The following is a 21,006-nucleotide window of genomic DNA, read 5'->3' as shown; positions in this document are numbered from 1 at the left end:
TCGAAGTGGATTTAACAAGTAACATCAGTTAGGGATTATAGCTTTCACCTGTATTCACCTGGTCAGTCTATGTCACCTTCGATTGCATGCAGTGAGTACTCATATCTGGCCTAATGGATCATCCATATCAACACAGCAGATCAGAGACAGTGGAAAGGCCTATCTATGTAGCATCATCAGTGGTGGTTCAATGAGGATAGGGGCTTGCGTATAGCCTAGTGCCTGACTGGATTGTGCCTGACTGGATTGTGCCTGGGCCAGGTTGGTGATCTGTTCAGTGTGCTTGTGTGTTTGCAGAAGGATTCTGCCAAAGTTGAGATTCTGATGTGAATGTACTGTATTTCATTACATTTTATTCAATACAATAATTGTTTTTGACAGACTTTTACGGACAAAAATATGCCTACAATGAAACCAGCCTTTTCACAATTACAAGTTGTCTTGTTAACAAACTATAGTTTTGGGAAGTCGGTTAGGACATCTACTTTGTGCATGACACAAGTCATTTTTCCAACAATTATTTACAGACAGATTATTTCACTTATAATTCACTGTATCACAATTCCAGTGGGACAGAAGGTTTACATGCACTTCGTTGACTGTGCCTTTAAACAGCTTGGAAAATTCCAGAAAATGATGTCACGGCTTTAGAAGCTTCTTATAGGCTAATTGATATCATTTGAGTCAATTGGAGGTGTACCTGTGGATGTATTTCAAGGCCTACCTTCAAAATCAGTGCCTCTTTGCTTGACATCATGGGAAAATCAAAAGATATCAGCCAAGACCTCAGAACAACAATTGTAGACCTCCACAAGTCTGGTTCATCCTTGGAAGCAATTTCCTGAAGGTACAAAAACGCCTGAAGGTACAACGTTCATCTGTACAAACAATAGTACACAAGTATAAACACCATGGGACCCCGCAGCCGTCGTACCACTCAGGAAGGAGACGCGTTCTGTCTCCTGGAGATGAACGTACTTTGGTGCGAAAAGTGCAAATCAATCCCAGAACAACAGCAAAGGACCTTGTGAAGATGCTGGAGGAAACGGGTACAAAGGGTATCTATATCCACAGTAAAACGAGTCCTATATCGACATAACCTGAAAGGCCGCTCAGCAAGGAAGAAGCCACTGCTCCAAAACCGCCATAAAAAAGCCAGACTACGGTTTGCAACTGCACATGGTGACAAAGATCGCACTTTTTGGAGAAATGTCCTCTGGTTTGATGAAACAAAAGTAGAACTGTTTGGTAATAATGACCATCCTTATGTTTGGAGGAAAAAGGGGGAGGCTTGCAAGCCGAAGAACACCATCCCAACCGTTAAGCACGGGGGTGCCAGCATCATGTTGTGGGGGTGCTTTGCTGCAGGATGGACTGGTGCACTTCACAAAATAGATGGCATCATGTGGAAGATAAGTATGTGGATATATTGAAGCAACATCTCAAGACATCAGTCAGGAAGTTAAAGCTTGGTAATAAATGGGTCTTCCAAATGGACAATGACCCCAAGCATACTTCCAAAGTTGTGGCAAAATGGCTTAAGGACAACAAAGTCAAGGTATTGGAATGGCCATCACAAAGCTCTAACCTCAACCCTATAGAACATTTGTGGGCAGAACTGAAAAAGCATGTGCGAGCAAGGAGGCCTACAAACCTGACTCAGTTACACCAGCTCTGTCAGGAGGAATGGGCCAAAATTCACCCAAGTTATTGTGGGAAGCTTGTGGAAGGCTACCCAAAACGTTTGACCCAAGTTAAACCATTTAAAGGCAATGCTACCAAATACTAATTGAGTGCATGTAAATTTCTGACCCACTGGGAATGTGATGAAAGAAATAAAATCTGAAATAAATCATTCTCTACTATTATTCTGACATTTCACATTCTTAAAATAAAGTGGTGATCCTAACTGGCCTAAGACAGGGATTTTTTTACTTGGATTAAATGTCAGGAATTGTGAAAAACGGAGTTTAAATGTATTTGGCTAAGGTGTATGTAAACTTCCGACTTCAACTGCACATGTACAAATTACCTTGACTAACCTGTACCCCCGCACATTGACTCGTTACTGCTTCCCCCTTTTTATTGCCTTGTTATCTTTATTTTATTGTGTTATTCTTTTTTTATTTAGTTTTATTCAGTAAATATATTCTTAACTGCATTGTTGGCTTGTAAGTAAGTATTTCACTGTAAGGGCTAATCCCGTTGTATTCGGGCCATGTGACAATTTGTATTTTATTTCATTTGATTCCTGGGGAAATTAAATTGTTTAGAGGGGTGTCCATCCTCTGAGTAGTGAATGGCGACTGTATCTTGTGCCTTTTAATAATAAGCGGCCTTCGACAAAGACTAAAAACCGGGATGGCTACTGTCCTCGACTGCCTTTGTTGCTCTTCTACTCCTCCTCTCCTCCTCCTCCCATCAGTAGTTATAGAAACAGAGAAGCTGAGGAACCCAGCAGCAGCATCAAAAACCAACCGTCTGGAATCCTTTGCCAGCTAGAAGCTGATACCATCTAAAAACAAGCGAAAGCAGAAAGCATCCTACTGTGGTGTCAGTTGGCTTAGACCTGCAGTGGCATGCTGCTTTCCCATGTAGCTTCAGCATTCAGTTCACTATGACTCTGCAATCTTTTCCAAAGGATAGAACTTCTCCATGTTAGCTTTATTTTCTCTCTATAGACACCACCTGAAACCTGTTCTCGGTAATTCCCAGGTATTTACTGAAAAGTTACATAGTAAATTGGGAGGCCTAATTACAGTAAATGGGATACCTAATTACACTAATAATCCACGAATGTCCTTTTAATTAAGATGGTAGTTTGTTTCTATGGGGTTCGTTTAAACAAGCACCCCTAGATAGCTTTGACATTCTCCATCCTAGCTTTACTGTCACTAGCCTATAGACACTAGCATAAACCGTGCTCATTTTCCTTTACAGCACATACATTCCCAGGTTCAGTTAGTATTTACAGAGAAATGTATAAAATTGTAATGACACTATAATAACCGATGAATTAGGCTACTATGTTTCAATGAGATTCACTAAAACAAGGACCACTAGGCACTATTTGGTACCAGATAGCAGTTACCAATTGTGCTGAAATCTAAAAGATGACATTGTCATCAGCTGTCATGCTTGTTAATCACAACTACCTTCACACAGTTACGACACATGCATTATACTTGGTGTCATGGCAGTGCCCTGTCAGTTGTCATAAACAGATTTCAGCTGTAATGACTTCTTACGACATCTGTTATAATGCATGTGACAGTGTTACTACGAGTGTTATTTGTTATTAGCAACACGCATGACCCGCTCACCTGAGGATCTGTCTTTTTCAGCCATCTATTTCCTGTGTTTGAGGGATGCAAAATCCACTTGTCACTTAAATCTTGCTGGGTTGATTGCTTTCATATTACTCCTGCGACTCTCCTACTCCTGCCTGTCGTTTTTCCCCGTAAATGTTACAACCGCGGAAATGTAGTGATATTATGTCTGATCTCGCAAACAATGTATATGTATTTATAGATGGGTGTAATCTAGAGCCAAGCATGTTGATTTATATCTAAGGGTATTCTGCTATTAACACACTTGTTGAATTATGCAACAGAATGTGACAACAACAGAAATGAATTAGTCAGTCTAAACAGCGCAGGTGAATGCAGGTAGGCCTAGATAGAGCAAGGTTTTGGTGGTTCCAGCCCTTTTCACCTGTATATGTATTCATATACAGTGCCTTCGGGAAGTATTCAGACCCCTTGACTTTTTCCACATTTTGTTAGGTTACAGCCTTATTCTAAAATTGATTCAATTGTTTTCCCCCCCCCTCATCAATCTACACACAATAGCCCATAATGACAAAGGAAAAAACAGGTTTTTAGACACTTTTCAAATTCTTTATAAATAAAAAACTGAAATCACATTTACTTAAGTATTCAGACCGTTTACTCAGCACTTTGTTGAAACACCTTTGATAGCGATTACAGCCTAGAGTCTTATTGGGTATAACGCTACAAGCTTGGCACATCTGTATTTGGGGAGTTTCTCCCATTCTTCTCTGCCGATCCTCTCAAGTTCTGTCAGGTAGGATGGGGAGCATTGCTGCACAGCTATTTTCAGGTCTCTCCAGAGATGCTCGTTCGGGTTCAAGTCCGGGCTCTGGCTGGGCCACTCCAGGACATTCAGAGACTTGTCCTGAAGCCGCTCCTGCATTGTCTTGGCTGTATGCTCAAATCAAATATCAAAGAAAATGTTATTGGTCACATACACATAGCAGATGTTATTGCAAGTGTAGCGCAATGCTTATGCTTCTAGATCCGACAGTGCAGCAGTATCTAACAGGTAATATCTAACAATTCCATAACAAAACCTAATACACACAATTTAGTAAAGGAGTGTGATAAGAATATATAAGTATGAAATATATGGATGAGCAGTGACAGAGCGGCTAAGATGCAATATATAGTAAAGAATAGATAGTGAAGGATACAGTATACATTATATACATATGAGATGAGTAATGCGAGATATGTAAACATTCTTAAAGTGGCATTATTAAAGTGACTAGTGTTCCATTTATTAAAGTGGCCAATGATATCAAGTCTGTAGGTAGGCAGCCGCCTCTCTGTGCTATTGGTAGCCGTTTAACAATAGGACGGCCTTAAGATTGAAAACAGCTTCTATCTCTCTGTCCCAGCTTTGATGCACCTGTACTCGCCTTCTGGATGGAAGCGGGGTGAACAGGCAGTGGCTCGGGTGGTTATTGTCCTTGATGATATTTTTTGCCATCCTGTGACATCGGGTGTTGTAGGTGTCCTGGAGGGCAGGTAGTTTGCGCCCTGTGATGCGTTGTGCAGACCGCACACCCTCTGGAGAGCCTTGCGGTTGTGGGTGGTGCAGTTGATGTACCAGGTGGTGATACAGCCCGACAGGATGCTCTCAATTGTGCACCTGTAAAAGTTAGTGAGGGTTTTCGGTGACAAGCCACATTTTTTCAGCCTCCTGAGGTTAAAGAGGCGTTGTTGCGCCTTCTTCACCACACTGTCTGTGTGCGTGAACCATTTCAGTTTGTCAGTGATATGTACACCGAGGAACTTAAAACTTTCCACCTTCTCCACTGCTGTCCCGTTGCTGTTTCCTAAAGTCCACAATAGTTTGTTTTGCTGATACTACACGCCGAGGGCCCTCACCTCCTCCCAATAGGCTGTCTCGTCGTTGTTGGTAATCAAGCCTACCACTTGTGTCGTCTGCAAATTGATGATTGGGTTGGAAGCGTGCATGTCCACGCAGTTGTGGGTGAACAAGGAGTACAGGAGGGGGCTTGAGTACATACCCTTGTGGGGCCCCAGTGTTGAGGATCAGCGGAGTGGAGATGTTGTTTCCTACATTCACCACCTGGGTGCGGCCCGTCAGGAAGTCCTGGACCCAGTTGCACAGGGCAGGGTCGAGACCCAGGGTCTCAAGCTTAATGATGAGTTTGGAGGGTACTATGGTGTTGAATGTTGAGCTGTAGTCAATGAACAGCATTCTTACATAGGTATTCCTCTTGTCCAGATGGGATAGGGCAGTGTGATGGCAATTGCATCGTCTGTGGACCTATTAGGACGGTAAGCAAATTGAAGTGGGACAAGGGTGACAGGTAGGGTGGAGGTGATATGATCCTTGACTAGTCTCTCAAAGCACTTCATGATGACAGAAGTGATAGTCCTTTATTTCAGTTACCTTAGCTTTCTTGGGAACAGGAACAATGGTGGCCATCTTGAAGCATGTGGGGACAGCAGACTGGGATAGGGATTGATTGAATATGTCCGTAAACCCACCAGCCAGCTGGTCTGCGCATGCTCTGAGGATGCGGCTAGGGATGCCGTCTGGGCCGGCAGCCTTGCGAGGGTTAACACGTTTAAATGTTTTATTCACGTCGGCCACGGAGAAGGAGAGCCCACAGTCTTTGGTAGCCCAAAGAAGTTGTTTAATTTGTCTGCAAGCAAGATATCGATGTCCACAACGGGACTGGTTTTCTTTTTGTAATCCGTGTTTGTCTGTAGACCCTGCCACATACGTCTGTTTGAGTCGTTAAATTGCGACTCCACTTTGTCTCTATACTGACACTTTGCTTGTTTGATTGCCTTACGGAGGGAATAACTACACTGTTTGTATTCAGACATATTTCCAGTCGCCTTGCCATGATTAAATGCGTTGGTACGTGCTTTCAGTTTTGCGCGAATGCTGCCATCAATCCACATTTTCTGGTTAGGGAAGGTTTTACTAGTCACAGTGGGTACAATATTTAATATACACTTCCTTATAAACTCGCTCACTGAGTCAGCATATAGGTTAATGTTATTATCTGAGGCTACCCAGAACATATCCCAGTCCACGTGATCGAAACAATCTTGAAGCGTGGAATCAGATTGGTCAGACCAGCGTTGGATAGACCTAAGCACGTGCGCTTCCTGTTTTAGTTTCTGCCTATAGGAGGCCAGCAACAAGATGGAGTCATGGTCAGATTTGCCAAAAAGAGGGCAGGGGAGGGCCTTGTATACATCGCGGAAGTTAGAGTAGCAATGGTCGAGCGTGTTACTCACTCGTGTACAGCAATTGATATGCTGATAGAATTTAGGTAGCTTTGTTCTCAAATTAGCTTTGTTAAAATCCCCATCTACAATAAATGCAGCCTCAGGATAAATGGTTTCCAGTTTGCATATAGTCCAGTGAAGTTCCTTGATTGCCGTCTTGGTATCCACTTGCGGGGGGATATACACGGCTGTGACGATAACCGAGGGGAGTTCTCTTGGGAGATAATACGGTTGGCATTTGATTGTGAGGTATTCTAGGTCAGGTGAACAAAGGGACTTGAGTTCCTGTATATTGTTACAATTACACCACGAGTCGTTAATTATGAAACATGTACCCCCGCGCTTCTTCTTAGCGGAGAGAGGTTTATTCCTGTCGGCGTGATGCACTGAAAATCTCGTTGGCTGTATGGACTCCGACAGCATATCCCCAGCTAGCCATGTTTCTGTGAAACAGAGAACGTTACAATCCCGGATATCTCTTTGGAAAGCAACTATTGCTCTGACTTTGTTGACTTTGTTTACTAGGGACTGGACATTAGCGAGTAATATACTCGGAAGCGGTGGGTGGTGTGCACGCATCCGAAGACTCACTAGAAGACCGCTTTGGCACCCTCTCCTCCGGCGTCGTCGTTTTGGGTCAGCCTCTGGAATCAATTCAAACACCCTGGGAGGTGCAGACAAAGGATCTGCTTTGGGAATGTCGTATTCCTGGTCGTAGTGCTGGTAAGTTGACGTCTCTCTGATATCCAATAGTTCTTCCCGGTTGTATGTAATAACACTTAAGGTTTTATGGGTAACAATGTAAGAAATAATACATAAAAAAAAAAAATACTGCACAGTTTCCTAAGGACTAGAAGCGAAGCTGCCATCTCTATCAGCGACATCTTGCTTAAGGTCATTGTCCTGTTGGAAGGTGAACCTTCGCCCCAGTCTGAAGTCTTGAGCGCTCTGGAGCAGGTTTTCATCAAGATCTCTCTGTACTTTTCTCCGTTCATCTTTGCCTCGATCCTGACTAGTCTCCCAGTCCCTGAAAAACCTCCCCACAGCATGATGCTGCCACCACCATGCCTCACCATAGGGATGGTATTGGCCAGGTGATGAGCGGTGCCTGGTTTCCTCCAGATGTGACGCTTGGTATTCTGGACAAAGAGTTCAATCTTGGCTTCATCAAACCAGAGAATCTTGTTTCTCGTGGTCTGAGAGTCTTTAGGTGCCTTTTGACAAACTCCAAACGGGCTGTTATGTGCCTTTTACTGATGAGTGGCTTATGTCTGGTCATTCTACCATAAAGGCCTGATTGGTGGAGTGCTGCAGAGATGGTTGTCCTTCTGGAAGGTTCTCCCATCTCCACAGAGGAACTCTGGAGCTCTGTCAGTGACCATCGGGTTCTCCAATCAAATTGTAGAAACATCTCAAGGATTATCAATGGAAACAGGATGCACATGATCTCAATTTCGAGTCTCATAGCAAAAGGTCTGAATACTTATGTAAATAAGGTATTTCTGTTTTTTATATTTAATACATTTGCAAACATTTATAAAAACCTATTTACGATTTGTCATTATGCAGTATTGAGTCTAGATTGCTGAGGATTTTGTTTTACAGTTTAGAATAAGGCTGTTACGTAACAATGTGGAAAAAGTCAAGGGCTCTGAATACTTTCCAAAGGCACTGTATGGAAATTTATGGAAATGAGGCACATTTTCTTTATTTTAACACAAAATACAATAAATATCTGATACCATTAGAACATTTATATATGAGTGGATTCTAAGAAACAAAGTGACATTTGACAATAAATTGAATATCTCAATTCCCACCAAAATCCCTGAACTCCATTATGTTTCCATTCCAGTAAAATGTTTTATGTGCTATAAATTCAAAACGTTTGGGGTGTCTTCATCCATTGTCCAACTGTTTGAATTTATTAGAATTGTTTTTAAAACCTTTTAACAATTTTAACTTCTCTAGGGCCAGTGGGACGATTTCGTCCCACCTACGTAACAGCCAGTGGAATCCTGTGACGCGTTATTCAAATACCTTAGAAATGCTATTACTTCAATTTCTCAAACATATGACTATTTTACACCATTTTAAAGACAAGACTCTCGTTAATCTAACCACACTGTCCGATTTCAAAAAGGCTTTACAACGAAAGCAAAACATTAGATTATGTCAGCAGAGTACCCAGCCAGAAATAATCAGACACCCATTTTTCAAGCTAGCATATAATGTCACATAAACCCAAACCACAGCTAAATGCAGCACTAACCTTTGATCTTCATCAGATGACAATCTTAGGACATTATGTTATACAATACATGCATGTTTTGTTCAATCAAGTTCATATTTATATCAAAAACCAGCTTTTTACATTAGCATGTGATGTTCAGAACTAGCATACCCCCCGCAAACTTCAGGTGAATTTACTAAATTACTCACGATAAACGTTCACAAAAAACATAACAATTATTTTAAGAATTATAGATACAGAACTCCTCTATGCACTCGCTATGTCCGATTTTAAAATAGCTTTTCGGTGAAAGCACATTTTGCAATATTCTAAGTAGATAGCCCGGCATCACAGGGCTAGCTATTTAGACACCCACCAAGTTTAGCCCTCACCAAAGTCAGATTTACTATAAGAAAAATGTTATTACCTTTGCTGTTCTTCGTCAGAATGCACTCCCAGGACTTCTACTTCAATAACAAATGTTGGTTTGGTTCAAAATAATCCATAGTTATGTTCAAATATCCTCTGTTTTGTTCGTGCGTTCAAGACACTATCCGAAGTGTAAAGAAGGGTGACGCGCACGACGCGTTTCGTGACAAAAAAATTCTAAATATTCCATTACCGTACTTCGAAGCATGTCAACCGCTGTTTAAAATCGATTTTTATGCCATTTTTCTCGTAAAAAAGCGATAATATTATCCGACCGGGAATCTGTCTTTTAGTACAAAGAGAGAAAATAAAAACATGGGATCTCCTCGTGCACGCGCCTCAGTCTCATAGTACTCTGACCGACCACTATCCAAACACGCTAATGTTTTTCAGCCAGGGGCTGCCTCGACATCATTCAGCTTTTTCCCGGGTTCTGAGAGCCTATGGGAGCCGTAGGAAGTGTCACGTTACAGCAAAGATCCTCAGTTTTCAATAAAAAGAGTCAAGAAGCTCAAGGAATGGTCAGAGAGGGCACTTCCTGTACAGAATCTTCTCAGATTTTTGCCTGCCATATGAGTTCTGTTATACTCACAGACACCATTCAAACAGTTTTAGAAACGTTAGGGTGTTTTCTATCCAAAGCCAATAATTATATGCATATTCTAGTTTCTGGGCAGTAGTAATAACCAGATTAAATCTGGTACGTTTTTTATCCGGCCGTGTAAATACTGCCCCCTAGCCCTAACAGGTTAATGACCGTTGCTAGCGTTATCCTAGACATATTCTAGTATAGTATAAGCAGACAGCTGTGCAGGGTTTTACCCAAAATAAAGGTCCAATGCCACATGATGCTTAGTCACGTGTGTGTGTGTGTGTGTGTGTGTGTGTGTGTGTGTGTGTGTGTGTGTGTGTGGGGGGGGGGGGGGGGGGACAGTTATATACCATGTCACATTGACTGCGTCCCAAATAGCACCCTATTCCTGGCCTAGTGCACTACAATATAGGGAATATGGTGCCATTTGGGACACAATGGTTTTCTCTGTCTCATTGTTTGCTACATTTGAGGGAAGAGAACATGATTAAATGCATACATTTTAAATAGATTATCATGAAAGTGTAAAGAGGATATGTTTATATGCTTTTTGAAGCAAGTGAGACAAAAATAGCATGTGCAAGAATTAGTTGTAACGTCAGCTTCCAACTCACTCTCTCAAACACGAAGATCCCCTGAACGCAGCTCACTTTCCAGCCCACTTTCTAGCTCACACTTTCAAACACAGATCACTCTCCAGATCCCAATAAACTGAATTCTGATCACCTGTTCACACACCTGTATGTCATTTACACACACTATTTAGTTCAGTTCTTGGCACCCCATCATTGTGAGGTATTGTTTGTTTTGATACACTTCTATTCGGCGCTCTGTTTTTCCCCGTATAAGTCCTCCTGTGTACCGTAGGAGGACTAACGACACCTTTTTGCCTATTCCCTGCCTGTACTTTTGCCTATCGAATTTCCTGTCATCAACCTCTTGCCTGATCTCCTGGACTATGTCATTAGCCTTCTCTCTGCCTGTACTGTTGCCTTTTTGGACCCCTGTGTATGACCTTCTGCCTGCCCCTGGACCCAGCTACCTGCCTCCTCCTGTGGTCCTTCACAAATAAACACCTGCTAGGCCCTGCGCTTGAAACCAGTCTCCTATCGTATTCATTACATTAGTAAGTGTGCTGGTCTGAAAATGTGATAAGTATTTGGATGAAATAGTGCTTGCTCCAACAAACATAAATAATGATAATGACAACCTGTAAAGATATAGTGAAAGTCCTTTGGAGTATCTCAGGTACTGTTTTATAACTGTATTATATGAATTAGACTTCATGATGAACTGCAGAATAGTGTACTATACATTAAAGTAACAGTAATTATCACATTACATTACCTGCACAATGTTATAAAGGTAAGAGTTGGTGTCACAGTTATAACCCTTACAACAGAGGTCCATTTTCAATGAGACCATAATGCACTATATTTGCTGTGGTGGTTTCGAACTTTGAATGCAGCAGCGAACATACGAGTGCACAGAGGCTATTTCAAACATAAATGTTTTAGATGCGACCCAGGGATTGGTTTAAGGCACTGCCTGAGACAGTTGTGGGGGGATGGGGCAGGGTGCATTATGGGAAATCAATTGTACACCGAGGGAGGCTGGCGCTGTAACCTGATTTTGTACTTATGACAGAAAGAGAGAGGGGGTAATACAGAGGAGGGGAGAGGGAGGGAGAGAGGATGAGAGAGGGTTAGAGAGAGAGGGGATGAGAGAGAGTTTAGAAAGGATAGAGCGAGAGGGAATGGAGAGAGAGCGATACAGAGGAAAAGAGAGACAGGTGGAATATGAGCAGGAATACACGCCATAAAACAGGGATATAGAGGAGAATTGATTTTATTTATTTAACCTTTATTTAACTAGACAAGTCAGTTAATGACAAATTCTTATTTACAATGACGGCCTACCTAAAGGCCTCCTGCAGGGACGGGGGCTGGGATTAAAAATACAAGTAAATGAAATACAAATATAGGACAAAACACACGTCACGACAAGAGAGACAACACTACATAAAGAGAGACCTAAGATGACAACATGTCGTGTTGCTGCCATGCTAACACAGCATGGTAGCAACATGACAACATGGCAGCAGCACAAAATGGTAGCAGCACAAAACAGGGTACGAACATTATTCGGACATTACACAGACAACAGCACAAAGGGCAAAAAGGTAGAGACAACAATGCATCATGCAAAGCAGCCACAACTGTCAGTAAAAGTGTCCATGATTGAGTCTTTGAATGAAGAGATGGAGATAAAACAGTCCAGTTTGAGTGTTTGTTGCAGCTCGTTCCAGTTGTTAGCTGAAGTGAACTGAAAAGGTGAGCGACCCAGGGATGTGTGTGCTTTGGGGACCTTTAACAGAATGTGACTGGCAGAACGGGTGATCTATGTGGAGGATGAGGGCTGTAGTAGATATCTCAGGTAGGGGGGAGTGAGGCCTAAGGGTTTTATAAATAAGCATCAAACAGTGGGTCTTGCGACAGGTATACAGAGATGACCAGTTCACAAAAGCGTATTGAGTGCAGTGATGCGTCCTATAAGGAGTATTGGCAAATCTGATGGCCGAATGGTAAAGAACATCTAGCCGCTCGAGAGCACCCTTACCTGCCGATCTATAAATTATGTCTCCGTAATCTAGCATGGGTAGGATGGTCATCTGAATCAGGGTTAGTTTGGCAGCTGGGGTGAAAGAGGAGTGATTGGGATAGAGTAAACCAAGTCTAGATGTAACTTTAGCATGCAGCTTTGATATGTGAGAGAAGGACAGTGTACCGTCTAGCTACTCTCCCAAGTACTTGCATGAGGTTAAATACCTCAAGCTCTAAACCCTCAGAGGTAATAGTCACACCTGTGGGGAGTGGGGAAGTCTTCTTACCAAACCACATGATCTTTGTTTTGGAGGTGTTCAGAACAAGGTTAAGGGCAGAGAAACTTGTTGGACACTAAGGCAGCTTTGTTTTAGAGCGTTTAACACAAAATCCAGGGAGGGGCCAGCTGAGTATAGGATTGTATCATCTGCATATACATGGATGAGAGAGCTTCCTTCTGCCTGAGCTATGTTGTTGATGTAAATTGAGAAGAGCGTAGGATCGAGCCTTGGGATACACCCTTGGTGACAGGCAATGGCTGAGACAGCAGCTGTTCTGACTTTATACACTACACTCTTTGAGAGAGGTTGTTATCAAACCAGGCCAAAGACCCCTCAGAGACACCAATACTCCTTAGCCAGCCCACAAGAATGGAATGGTCTACGGTATCAAAAGCTTTGGCCAAGTCAATTAAAATAGCAGCACAACATTGCTTAGAATCAAGGGCAATGGTGACATCATTGAGGACCTTTAAGGTTGCAGTGACACATCCATAACCTGAGTGGAAACCAGTTTGTATACCTGAGTGAATACTATAGACATCAAGAAAGCCAGTCAATTGATTGTTGACAAGTTTTTCCAATACTTTTGATAAACATGACAAATAGAAATAGGCCTATCACAGTTAGGATCAGCTTGATCTCCCCCTTTAAATAAAGGACGAACCGTGGCTGCCTTTCAAGCAGTGGGAACCTCCCCAGAGAGGAGAGACAGGTTAAAAAGGTCAGATAGGCTTGGCGATTATAAGGGCAGCAACCTTAAAGAAGAAAGGGTCTAAACCATCTGACCCAGATGGTTTTTGGGGGTCAAGTTTAAGGAGCTCCTTTAGCACCTCGGACTCTGACCGCCTGCAGGGAGAAACTTTGTAGCGGGGCAGGGGAAAAAAGAGGGAGGAGCATTCTGGCTAGTCGCATTAGAAGTGGTGGGAGATGAGGAAATGTTGGACGGGCAAGGAGGCATGGCTGAGTCAAATAGGAATCCTGACTTAATGAAGTTGTGATTAAAAGCTCAGCCATGTGCTTCTTGTCAGTAACAACCACATCATCATCTTTAAGGGACATGGGCAGCTGTGAGGAGGAGGAGGGTTTATTCTCCAGGTCTTTAACTGTTTTCCAGAATTTCTTGGGTTTCGACCCACAGAGAGAGAACTGCTCCTTAAAGTAACTAACTTTGGTCTTCCGGATATTCTGAGTGCACTTATTTCTCATTTGCCTGAATGAGAGCCAGTCAGCCTAAGTATGAAACACAGAGGGAGTTAGAGAAAGGTAGACAAAGAATGAAAGAACAAGACCGAGAGAGATACAAAGGGAGGGGGAGAGAGAAACTCATCCCAGTGAGAGAGAAAGAGGCAGACAGAGTGAAAGAACGAGAGACAGAGATGGAGAGAGAGACAGAGGGAACATCTTCCCAAGTCCAGAGAGAAGACAGCCCACACCCTGGCTGGAATCTCCTCCCTGTGCCATGTGCTTCCTTTGGGAGTAATTGTCAAGGCTCAGAATACAAGGCTTTTATTCCCTTTATAGTGCACTAGTTTTGACCAGGGCCCATAGGTAGTGAAAGGTAGTGGACTATATAGAGGATAGGGTACCATTTTGGATGTAGATAGACCCACTGGAAAATAAATGCAACAACATGTTCTATAATTCCTCCCTGAGTCTCTATTGTATCCACGAAGGAGTGTAATTGACAACCACAGTCAATAAGGCTGAAATGTAGATACATTTGTTCAAAGGACCATTAATGATTATTGTTTGATTCCTGATAGTTTGAGACCTCAACATGTTGATCCCTATATGCTATAAAGCACTTTGTGACAAATGTTGTTTTGAAAGAGCAATATGCAATCTGATTTATTGATTGAAACACAGTATGTACTATCAGAATAGAAATGCAACATCCCACTGTGTGGCGTTTCAATTCATTTCCTTTGATTAAAAAGAGGGCCTGTTATTGTTTTGGGTGCATCTAGCGCTAGGCTATCTGCTCACCAGACCACCCCCTACTGTGGATGCTTCTGGGAGCTGGCTGGGTTGCTGGGGAGGAGGAGGGCACAGGGGCAAGCAGTGTCCTGGGGAGGGGATTTGAAGGGCAGGGGGGTCAGAAGGACAGTTGCCCGGGGTGTAATAGTATATTGTGGCAAGGCTGTGTGTGTGTGTGTTTGTGGGGGGGGGGGGGTAAGAGAGAGAAAGCCAGACTGCAGCACGTTGCTATTGTTTTCTCATGGTGTTGCCTTGCTTTGGTCAACTGGTGAGACTGGAGTTGACCCATGTTCCCGGTTCCCTATAGTGCACCATGGGCCCCGGTCAAAAGTAGAGCAATGTGTAGGGAATAAGGAGATGAGCTGTATGGAGGTGAGATGGAGTGGGGTTGTCTATTCGTTGAGGGCAGGGTGCAACGCCGGGCATTGGTAGGAAAATGGCAATGGACAGGCTCCATGAATAGGGGTGCCATAGACTTTTAACAGGAGCATTTTTAGGGGCGTGCTGGGTGAGAAAATGGACATATGTCCCTGTCCCTAACTTTGGCAGGTTTGCCTCCCTATGTTCCCCGGTTCCTGTTATTTGAGGTCAGCCAGGTGATGGTAGAGCATATCTCTAGCAGCAAGCAGGGCCTTGCTGCAGTCGGGGGATTACAGTCGTAAGACTGCTGCCCGGCCGGCCCATTGTGCAAGGCTTTATAAAACTCTGCAGACTGCAGAGAGAGCCCTTGGAAGGAAGGAAGGCAGGCAGGCCAGACAGCTGTGTTCGTTTCTGTTCGTTTTCTGCTTCCTGTACAGAGAGAGCGGTAGCAGGGTCTGGTTCAGTTAGCACGACATGGGACAAAACGCTTTGAAATAGAGGAGATATGCTGATACATGAATGTGTCAGAAAAATAATGTTCATTTTCATGTAGAAGCACAGTGGCTAGGAAAAACTCTATAGAAAGGCATGAACCTAGGAAGAAACCTAGAGAGGAACTAGGCTCTGAGGGATGGCCAGTCCTCTTCTGGCTGTGCCGGGTGGAGATTTTAAGAGTACATGGCCATTAAGGCCAGATCGTTCTTCAAGATGTTCAAATGTTCATAGATGACCAGCAGGGTCAAATAATGATCACAGTGGGTGAAACAGGTCAGCACCTCAGGAGTAAATGTCAGTTGGCTTTTAGAGAGAGAGAGAGAGAGGAGAGAGAGAGAGGCACATCCGGTGAACAGGTCAGGGTGACATAGCCACAGGCAAAACAGCAGCACAAATGTTTTTATGTTTTGCTCCTTACTGAACATGACCCAGGTTTTTGTGATTGGAGATGACAGGGTAGATGTTCTTGACGCATCTTTCTCTGTGACTCACCCCGTCCCAAACAATACTAGCAATTAATGTTACCCATTATCCTCTAGCTATCCATGAATGAAGCAGAAAGCGTCATTGAAAAGGAATATCTCTGAGTCCTTGTTGCTGGCATTGTTATTTTATGAGAGACATTTCATACTGTGCAATATGCTATATTATACACTCTTCAAAATAAAGGTTTTTATCTAGATTATAATCTAAAAGGGTTATTCTACTGCTGTCCCCATGGAAAAACCCTTTTGGGTTCCATGTAGAACCCTTTTCATAAAGGGTTCTATCTGGAACCCAAAACGGTTCTTCAAATGATTCTCACATGGGGACAGCAGTAGAAGAACCTTTTAGATTCTAATCTAGATAAAACCCCTTTTGGAACCCCTTTTTCTAAGAGTGTATCAATATAATATATTTTACAATGTGAGCCGTTTACCACACACCATGCATTCATGTAATTGATAAATTGTTATGCTGCATACAATAGGGTTGAAAATAATGTTCTTTTTGCTATGTACAGTGCATTCGGAAAGTATTCAGACCCCTTGACTTTTTCCACATTTTGTTACGTTACAGCCTTATTCAAAAATGTTTTTTTTTTTTTTTTAAGTCATCACTATACACATAATACCCCATAATGACAAAGCAAAAACAGGTTTTTGGATATTTTTGCAAATTTATTGCAAATTAAAAACTGATATCCCATTTACATGCAGTGGCAAGAAAAAGTATGTGAACCCTTTGGAATTACCTGGATTTCTGCATAAATTGGTCATACAATTTTATCAAATCTTCATCTAAGTAAAAACAATAGACAAACACGTCTGCTTAAACTAATAACACACAAACAATTAGACTTTTCATGTCTTTATTGAAATCACCGTGTAAACATTCACAGTGCAGGGTGGGAAAAGTATGTAAACCCTTGGATTTATAACTGGTTGACCCTCCTTTGGCAGCAATAACCTCAACCAAATGTTTTGTGTAGTTGCGGATCAGAGCTGCACAACAGTCAGGAGGAATTTTGGACAATTCCTCTTTACAAAACGGTTTCTGTTCATCAATATTCTCGGGATGTCTGGTGTGAACTGCTCTCAAGGTCATGCCACAGCATCTCAAATCGGGTTTAGGTCAGGACTCTGACTGGGCCACTCCAGAAGGTATATTTTCTTCTGTTGAAGCCATTCTTTGGTTGATTTGCTTCTTTGTTTTGAGTCGTTGTCCTGTTGTATCACCCAACTTCTCTTGAGCTTCAATTGGCGGACAGAGAGCCTTACATTCTCCTGCAAAATGTCTTGATAAACTTGGGAATTCATTTTTCCGTCGATGATAGCAATCTGTCCAGACCCTGAGGCAGCAAATCAGCCCCAAACCATGATGCTCCCTCCACCATACTTTACAGTTGGGGTGAGGTTTTGATGTCGGTGTTCTGTGCCATTTTTTTCTCCACACATAGTGTTGTGTGTTCCTTCCAAACAACTCAACTGTAGTACCGCTGTGGAACATCCAGGTGCTCTTTCGCGAACTTCAAACGTGCAGCAATGTTTTTTTTGGACAGCAGTGGCTTCTTCAGTGGTGCCCTCCCATGAACACCATTCTTGTTTAGTGTTTTACGTATCGTAGACTCGTCAACAGAGATGTTAGCGTGTTCCAGAGATTTCTGTAAGTCTTTAGCTGACACGCTAGGATTCTTCTTAACCTCATTGAGCCTTCTGCGCTGTGCTCTTGCAGTCATCTTTGCAGGATGGCTACTCCTTTATTTATTTATTTCACCTTTATTTAACCAGGTAGGCAAGTTGAGAAGAAGTTCTCATTTACAATTGCGACCTGGCTTTATCTTGGCCTACATTTTTGGCCTAAATTATAGATGGGCTATGTACAGGTGCAGTGATCTGTGAGCTGCTCTGACAGCTGGTGCTTAAAGCTAGTGAGGGAGATAAGTAGATAACTCCTAGGGAGAGTAGGAACAGTGCTGAACTTTCTCCATTTATAGGCAATTTGTCTTACCGTGGACTGATCAATGCTTTTAGAGATACTTTTGTAACCCTTTCCAGCTTTATGCAAGTCAACAGTTCTTCTGAGATCTCTTTTGTTTGAGGCATGGTTCACATCAGTTAATGCTTCTTATGAATAGCAAACTCTTTGTGAGTGTTTTTTATAGGGCAGGGCAGCTCTGGACTCCAGGTTAGATAACTCCTGACCCCAATTAGCTTTTGGGGAAGTCATCAGCCTAGGGGTTCATGTACTTTTTCCAACCTACACTGTGAATGTTTAAATTATGTATTCAATATAGATAAGAAAAATTAAATCATTTGTGTGTTATTAGGTTAAGCACACTATGTTTGTCTATTGTTGTGACTTAGATGATCAGATCAAATTTGATGACCCAATTTATGCAGAAGTCCAGGTAATTCCAAAGGGTTCACATACTTTTTCTTGCCACTGTAGGTATTCAGACCCTTTACTCAGTACTTTGTTGAAGCACCTTTGGCAGCGATTACAGCCTCGAGTCTTCTTGGGAATGACGCTACAAGCTTGGCACACCTGTATTTGAAGAGTTTCTCCCATTCTTCTCTGCAGATCCTCTCAAGTTCTGTCAGGTTGGATCGGGAGCTTCGCTGCACAGCTATTTTCAGGTCTCTCCAGAGATGTTCGATCAGGTTCAAGTCCGGGCTCTGGCTGGGCCATTCAATGACATTTAGAGACTTGTCTTGAAGTTGTCTTGGCTGTGTGCTTAGGGTCGTTGTCCTGTTGGAAGGTGAACCTTTGCCCCAATCTAAGGTCCTGAGTGCTCTGGAGCAGGTTTTCATCAAGGATATCTCTGTACTTTTGTCCGTTCATCTTTCCCTCGATCCTGACTAGTCTCCCAGTCCCTGGCACTGAAAAACATCTCCACAGCATGATGCTGCCACCACCATGCTTCACCGTAGGGATGATGCCAGGTTTCTTCCAGATGTGACACTTGGCATTCAGGCCAAAGAGTTCAATCTTGGTTTCATCAAACCAGAGAATCTGGTTTCTCATGGTCTGAGGGTCCTTTAGGTGCCTTTTGGCAAAGTCCAAGCAGGCTGTCATATGCCTTTTACTGAGGAGTGGCTTCCGTCTGGCCACTCTACCATCTACCATAAAGGCCTGATTGGTGGAGTGCTGCAGAGATGGTTGTCCTTTTGGAAGGTTCTCAGATCTCCACAGAGGAACTCCGGAGATATGTCAGAGTGACCATCGGGTTCTTGGTCACCTCCCTGACCAAGGCCCTTTCCCCCCAATTGCTCAGTTTGGCCGGGCGGCCAGCTCTAGGAAGAGTCTTGGTGGTTCCACTGTGTTCTTGGGGACCTTCAATGCTGCAGAGATGTTTTGGTACCCTTCCCCAGATCTGTGCCTCGACACAATCCTGTCTCATGGCTTGGTTTTTGCTCTGACATGCACTGTCAACTGTGGGACCTTATATAGACAGGTGTGTGCCTTTCCAAATCATGTCTAATCAATTGAATTTACCACAGGTGGACTCCAATCAAGTTGTAGAAACGACTCAAGGATTATCAATGGAAACAGGATGCACTTGAGCTCAATTTCGAGTCTCATAGCAAAGAGTCTGAATACTTATGTAAATAAGATATTTCTGTATTTTTATTTTGAATACATTTGCTAACATTTCTAAAAACCTGTTTTCGCTTTGTCATTATTGTGTGTACATTGATGATGATTTAAAAAAAATGTAATCCATTTTTAGAATAATGCTGTAACGTAACAAATTGTGGAAAAAGTGAAGGGGTCTGAATACTTCCGAGTGCACTGTATTTCCTATTTATTTTATTTTTGATGAAGATTTTTCCATTCTTGATTTGCAATTTCAATTCACTTCCTGAATTAATTATTGGTTGTTTTATCCCACAGAAATTCATAGAGTTTGAGGAGACATTAAACTGTGTGGATGTTCTCTCCCATAAAAATGTTTATGGCTGGTTTCCCGGACACAGAGTAAATCTAGTCTTGGGCTAAAAAACACTTTCAATGGATTTAGTCCAGGACTAGGCTTAATCTGTGTCCGGGAAACCAGCCCATAGCGTTTTGACTGACTGTGTATGGTTGTTCTCTCCCACAGAAATTCATAGAGTTTGAGGATGCATTGGAGGGGGAGAAGAAGGACCTGCAGACTCATGTGGAGAGCTTGGAACTGCAGGGAAAACAGCTGGAGCTCAAGACCAAGAACTACTCTGACCAGAGTGAGTATAGACTACTGTTTCGCTCAGACCTAGAACTACTCTGACCAGAGTGAGTATAGACTACTGTTTCGCTCAGACCTAGAACTACTCTGACCAGAGTGAGTATAGACTACTGTTTCGCTCAGACCTAGAACTACTCTGACCAGAGTGAGTATAGACTACTGTTTCGCTCAGACCTAGAACTACTCTGACCAGAGTGAGTATAGACTACTGTTTCGCTCAGACCTAGAACTACTCTGACCAGAGTGAGTATTAGTGTGTTTTCACACTTGGTCCCTTTCTGACAATTTTTGTGAACTCAGTGTGGTTTGCTTAATTTTTTTGTCCAGTGTGAACACTCCAAAAGAACTCAGATCCCTCAAAAGGGACCCCGAAGCGAACCGAACTCGAGAGGTGGTCAGTTCGGTTCGCTTGAATTCCTCGGTCCGGTTCACTTTTTTAGGGCAATGTAAACACAAAGCTACCCAGGTTCGCTTGTTATTATTACCGGACCACATACTAGAATACTGCAACACTGTTTCCCCTGCCATAACCCCTCACATTGGTGCCACAAAAGAGAGAAGATGATTTTCTGCCGGTTCGCAGAAAAATATTATTTGTTTGCAATATGTGATCTATAAAGAGATATTCTAACCTGTTTATTCGCATGTGGGGTTTGAATATTGTGTGATGACAACAATATCCTTGGTGAGAATCACGACATAGGGTACAAAATCTATTTTAGCTCTTAAAGGGACAGCAGACTACATTGG

The 21,006-nt window shown here is 42.7% G+C and overlaps 1 protein-coding gene across 14 annotated transcripts in view; it reads left to right on the top strand.

Annotated features, from left to right (window-relative positions):
* Nucleotides 1–21,006, top strand: part of LOC106583929 (C-Jun-amino-terminal kinase-interacting protein 3) — a 101,966-nt gene that overhangs the window by 18,152 nt on the left and 62,808 nt on the right. For 13 of the 14 annotated variants that reach the window (XM_082967868.1, XM_082967870.1, XM_014168611.3 and 10 more), the window contains exon 2: nt 20,134–20,254. Coding sequence is in view for 12 of the 14 variants with exons in the window: in XM_082967870.1 (XP_082823996.1) it covers nt 20,134–20,254 (121 nt within the window). In the remaining 2 variants the exon portion in view is untranslated. Of the gene's footprint in view, nt 1–20,133; nt 20,255–20,487; nt 20,500–21,006 lie in introns of those variants that run through there. The other variant, XM_082967869.1, reaches the window with a different exon arrangement.

The sequence above is a fragment of the Salmo salar genome, chromosome 23 (genome assembly GCF_965601325.2).
Source record: "Salmo salar chromosome 23, fSalSal1, whole genome shotgun sequence".
In the NCBI taxonomy this organism is placed as follows: domain Eukaryota; kingdom Metazoa; phylum Chordata; class Actinopteri; order Salmoniformes; family Salmonidae; genus Salmo; species Salmo salar.
This window is presented reverse-complemented; position numbering and strand designations above follow the sequence as displayed.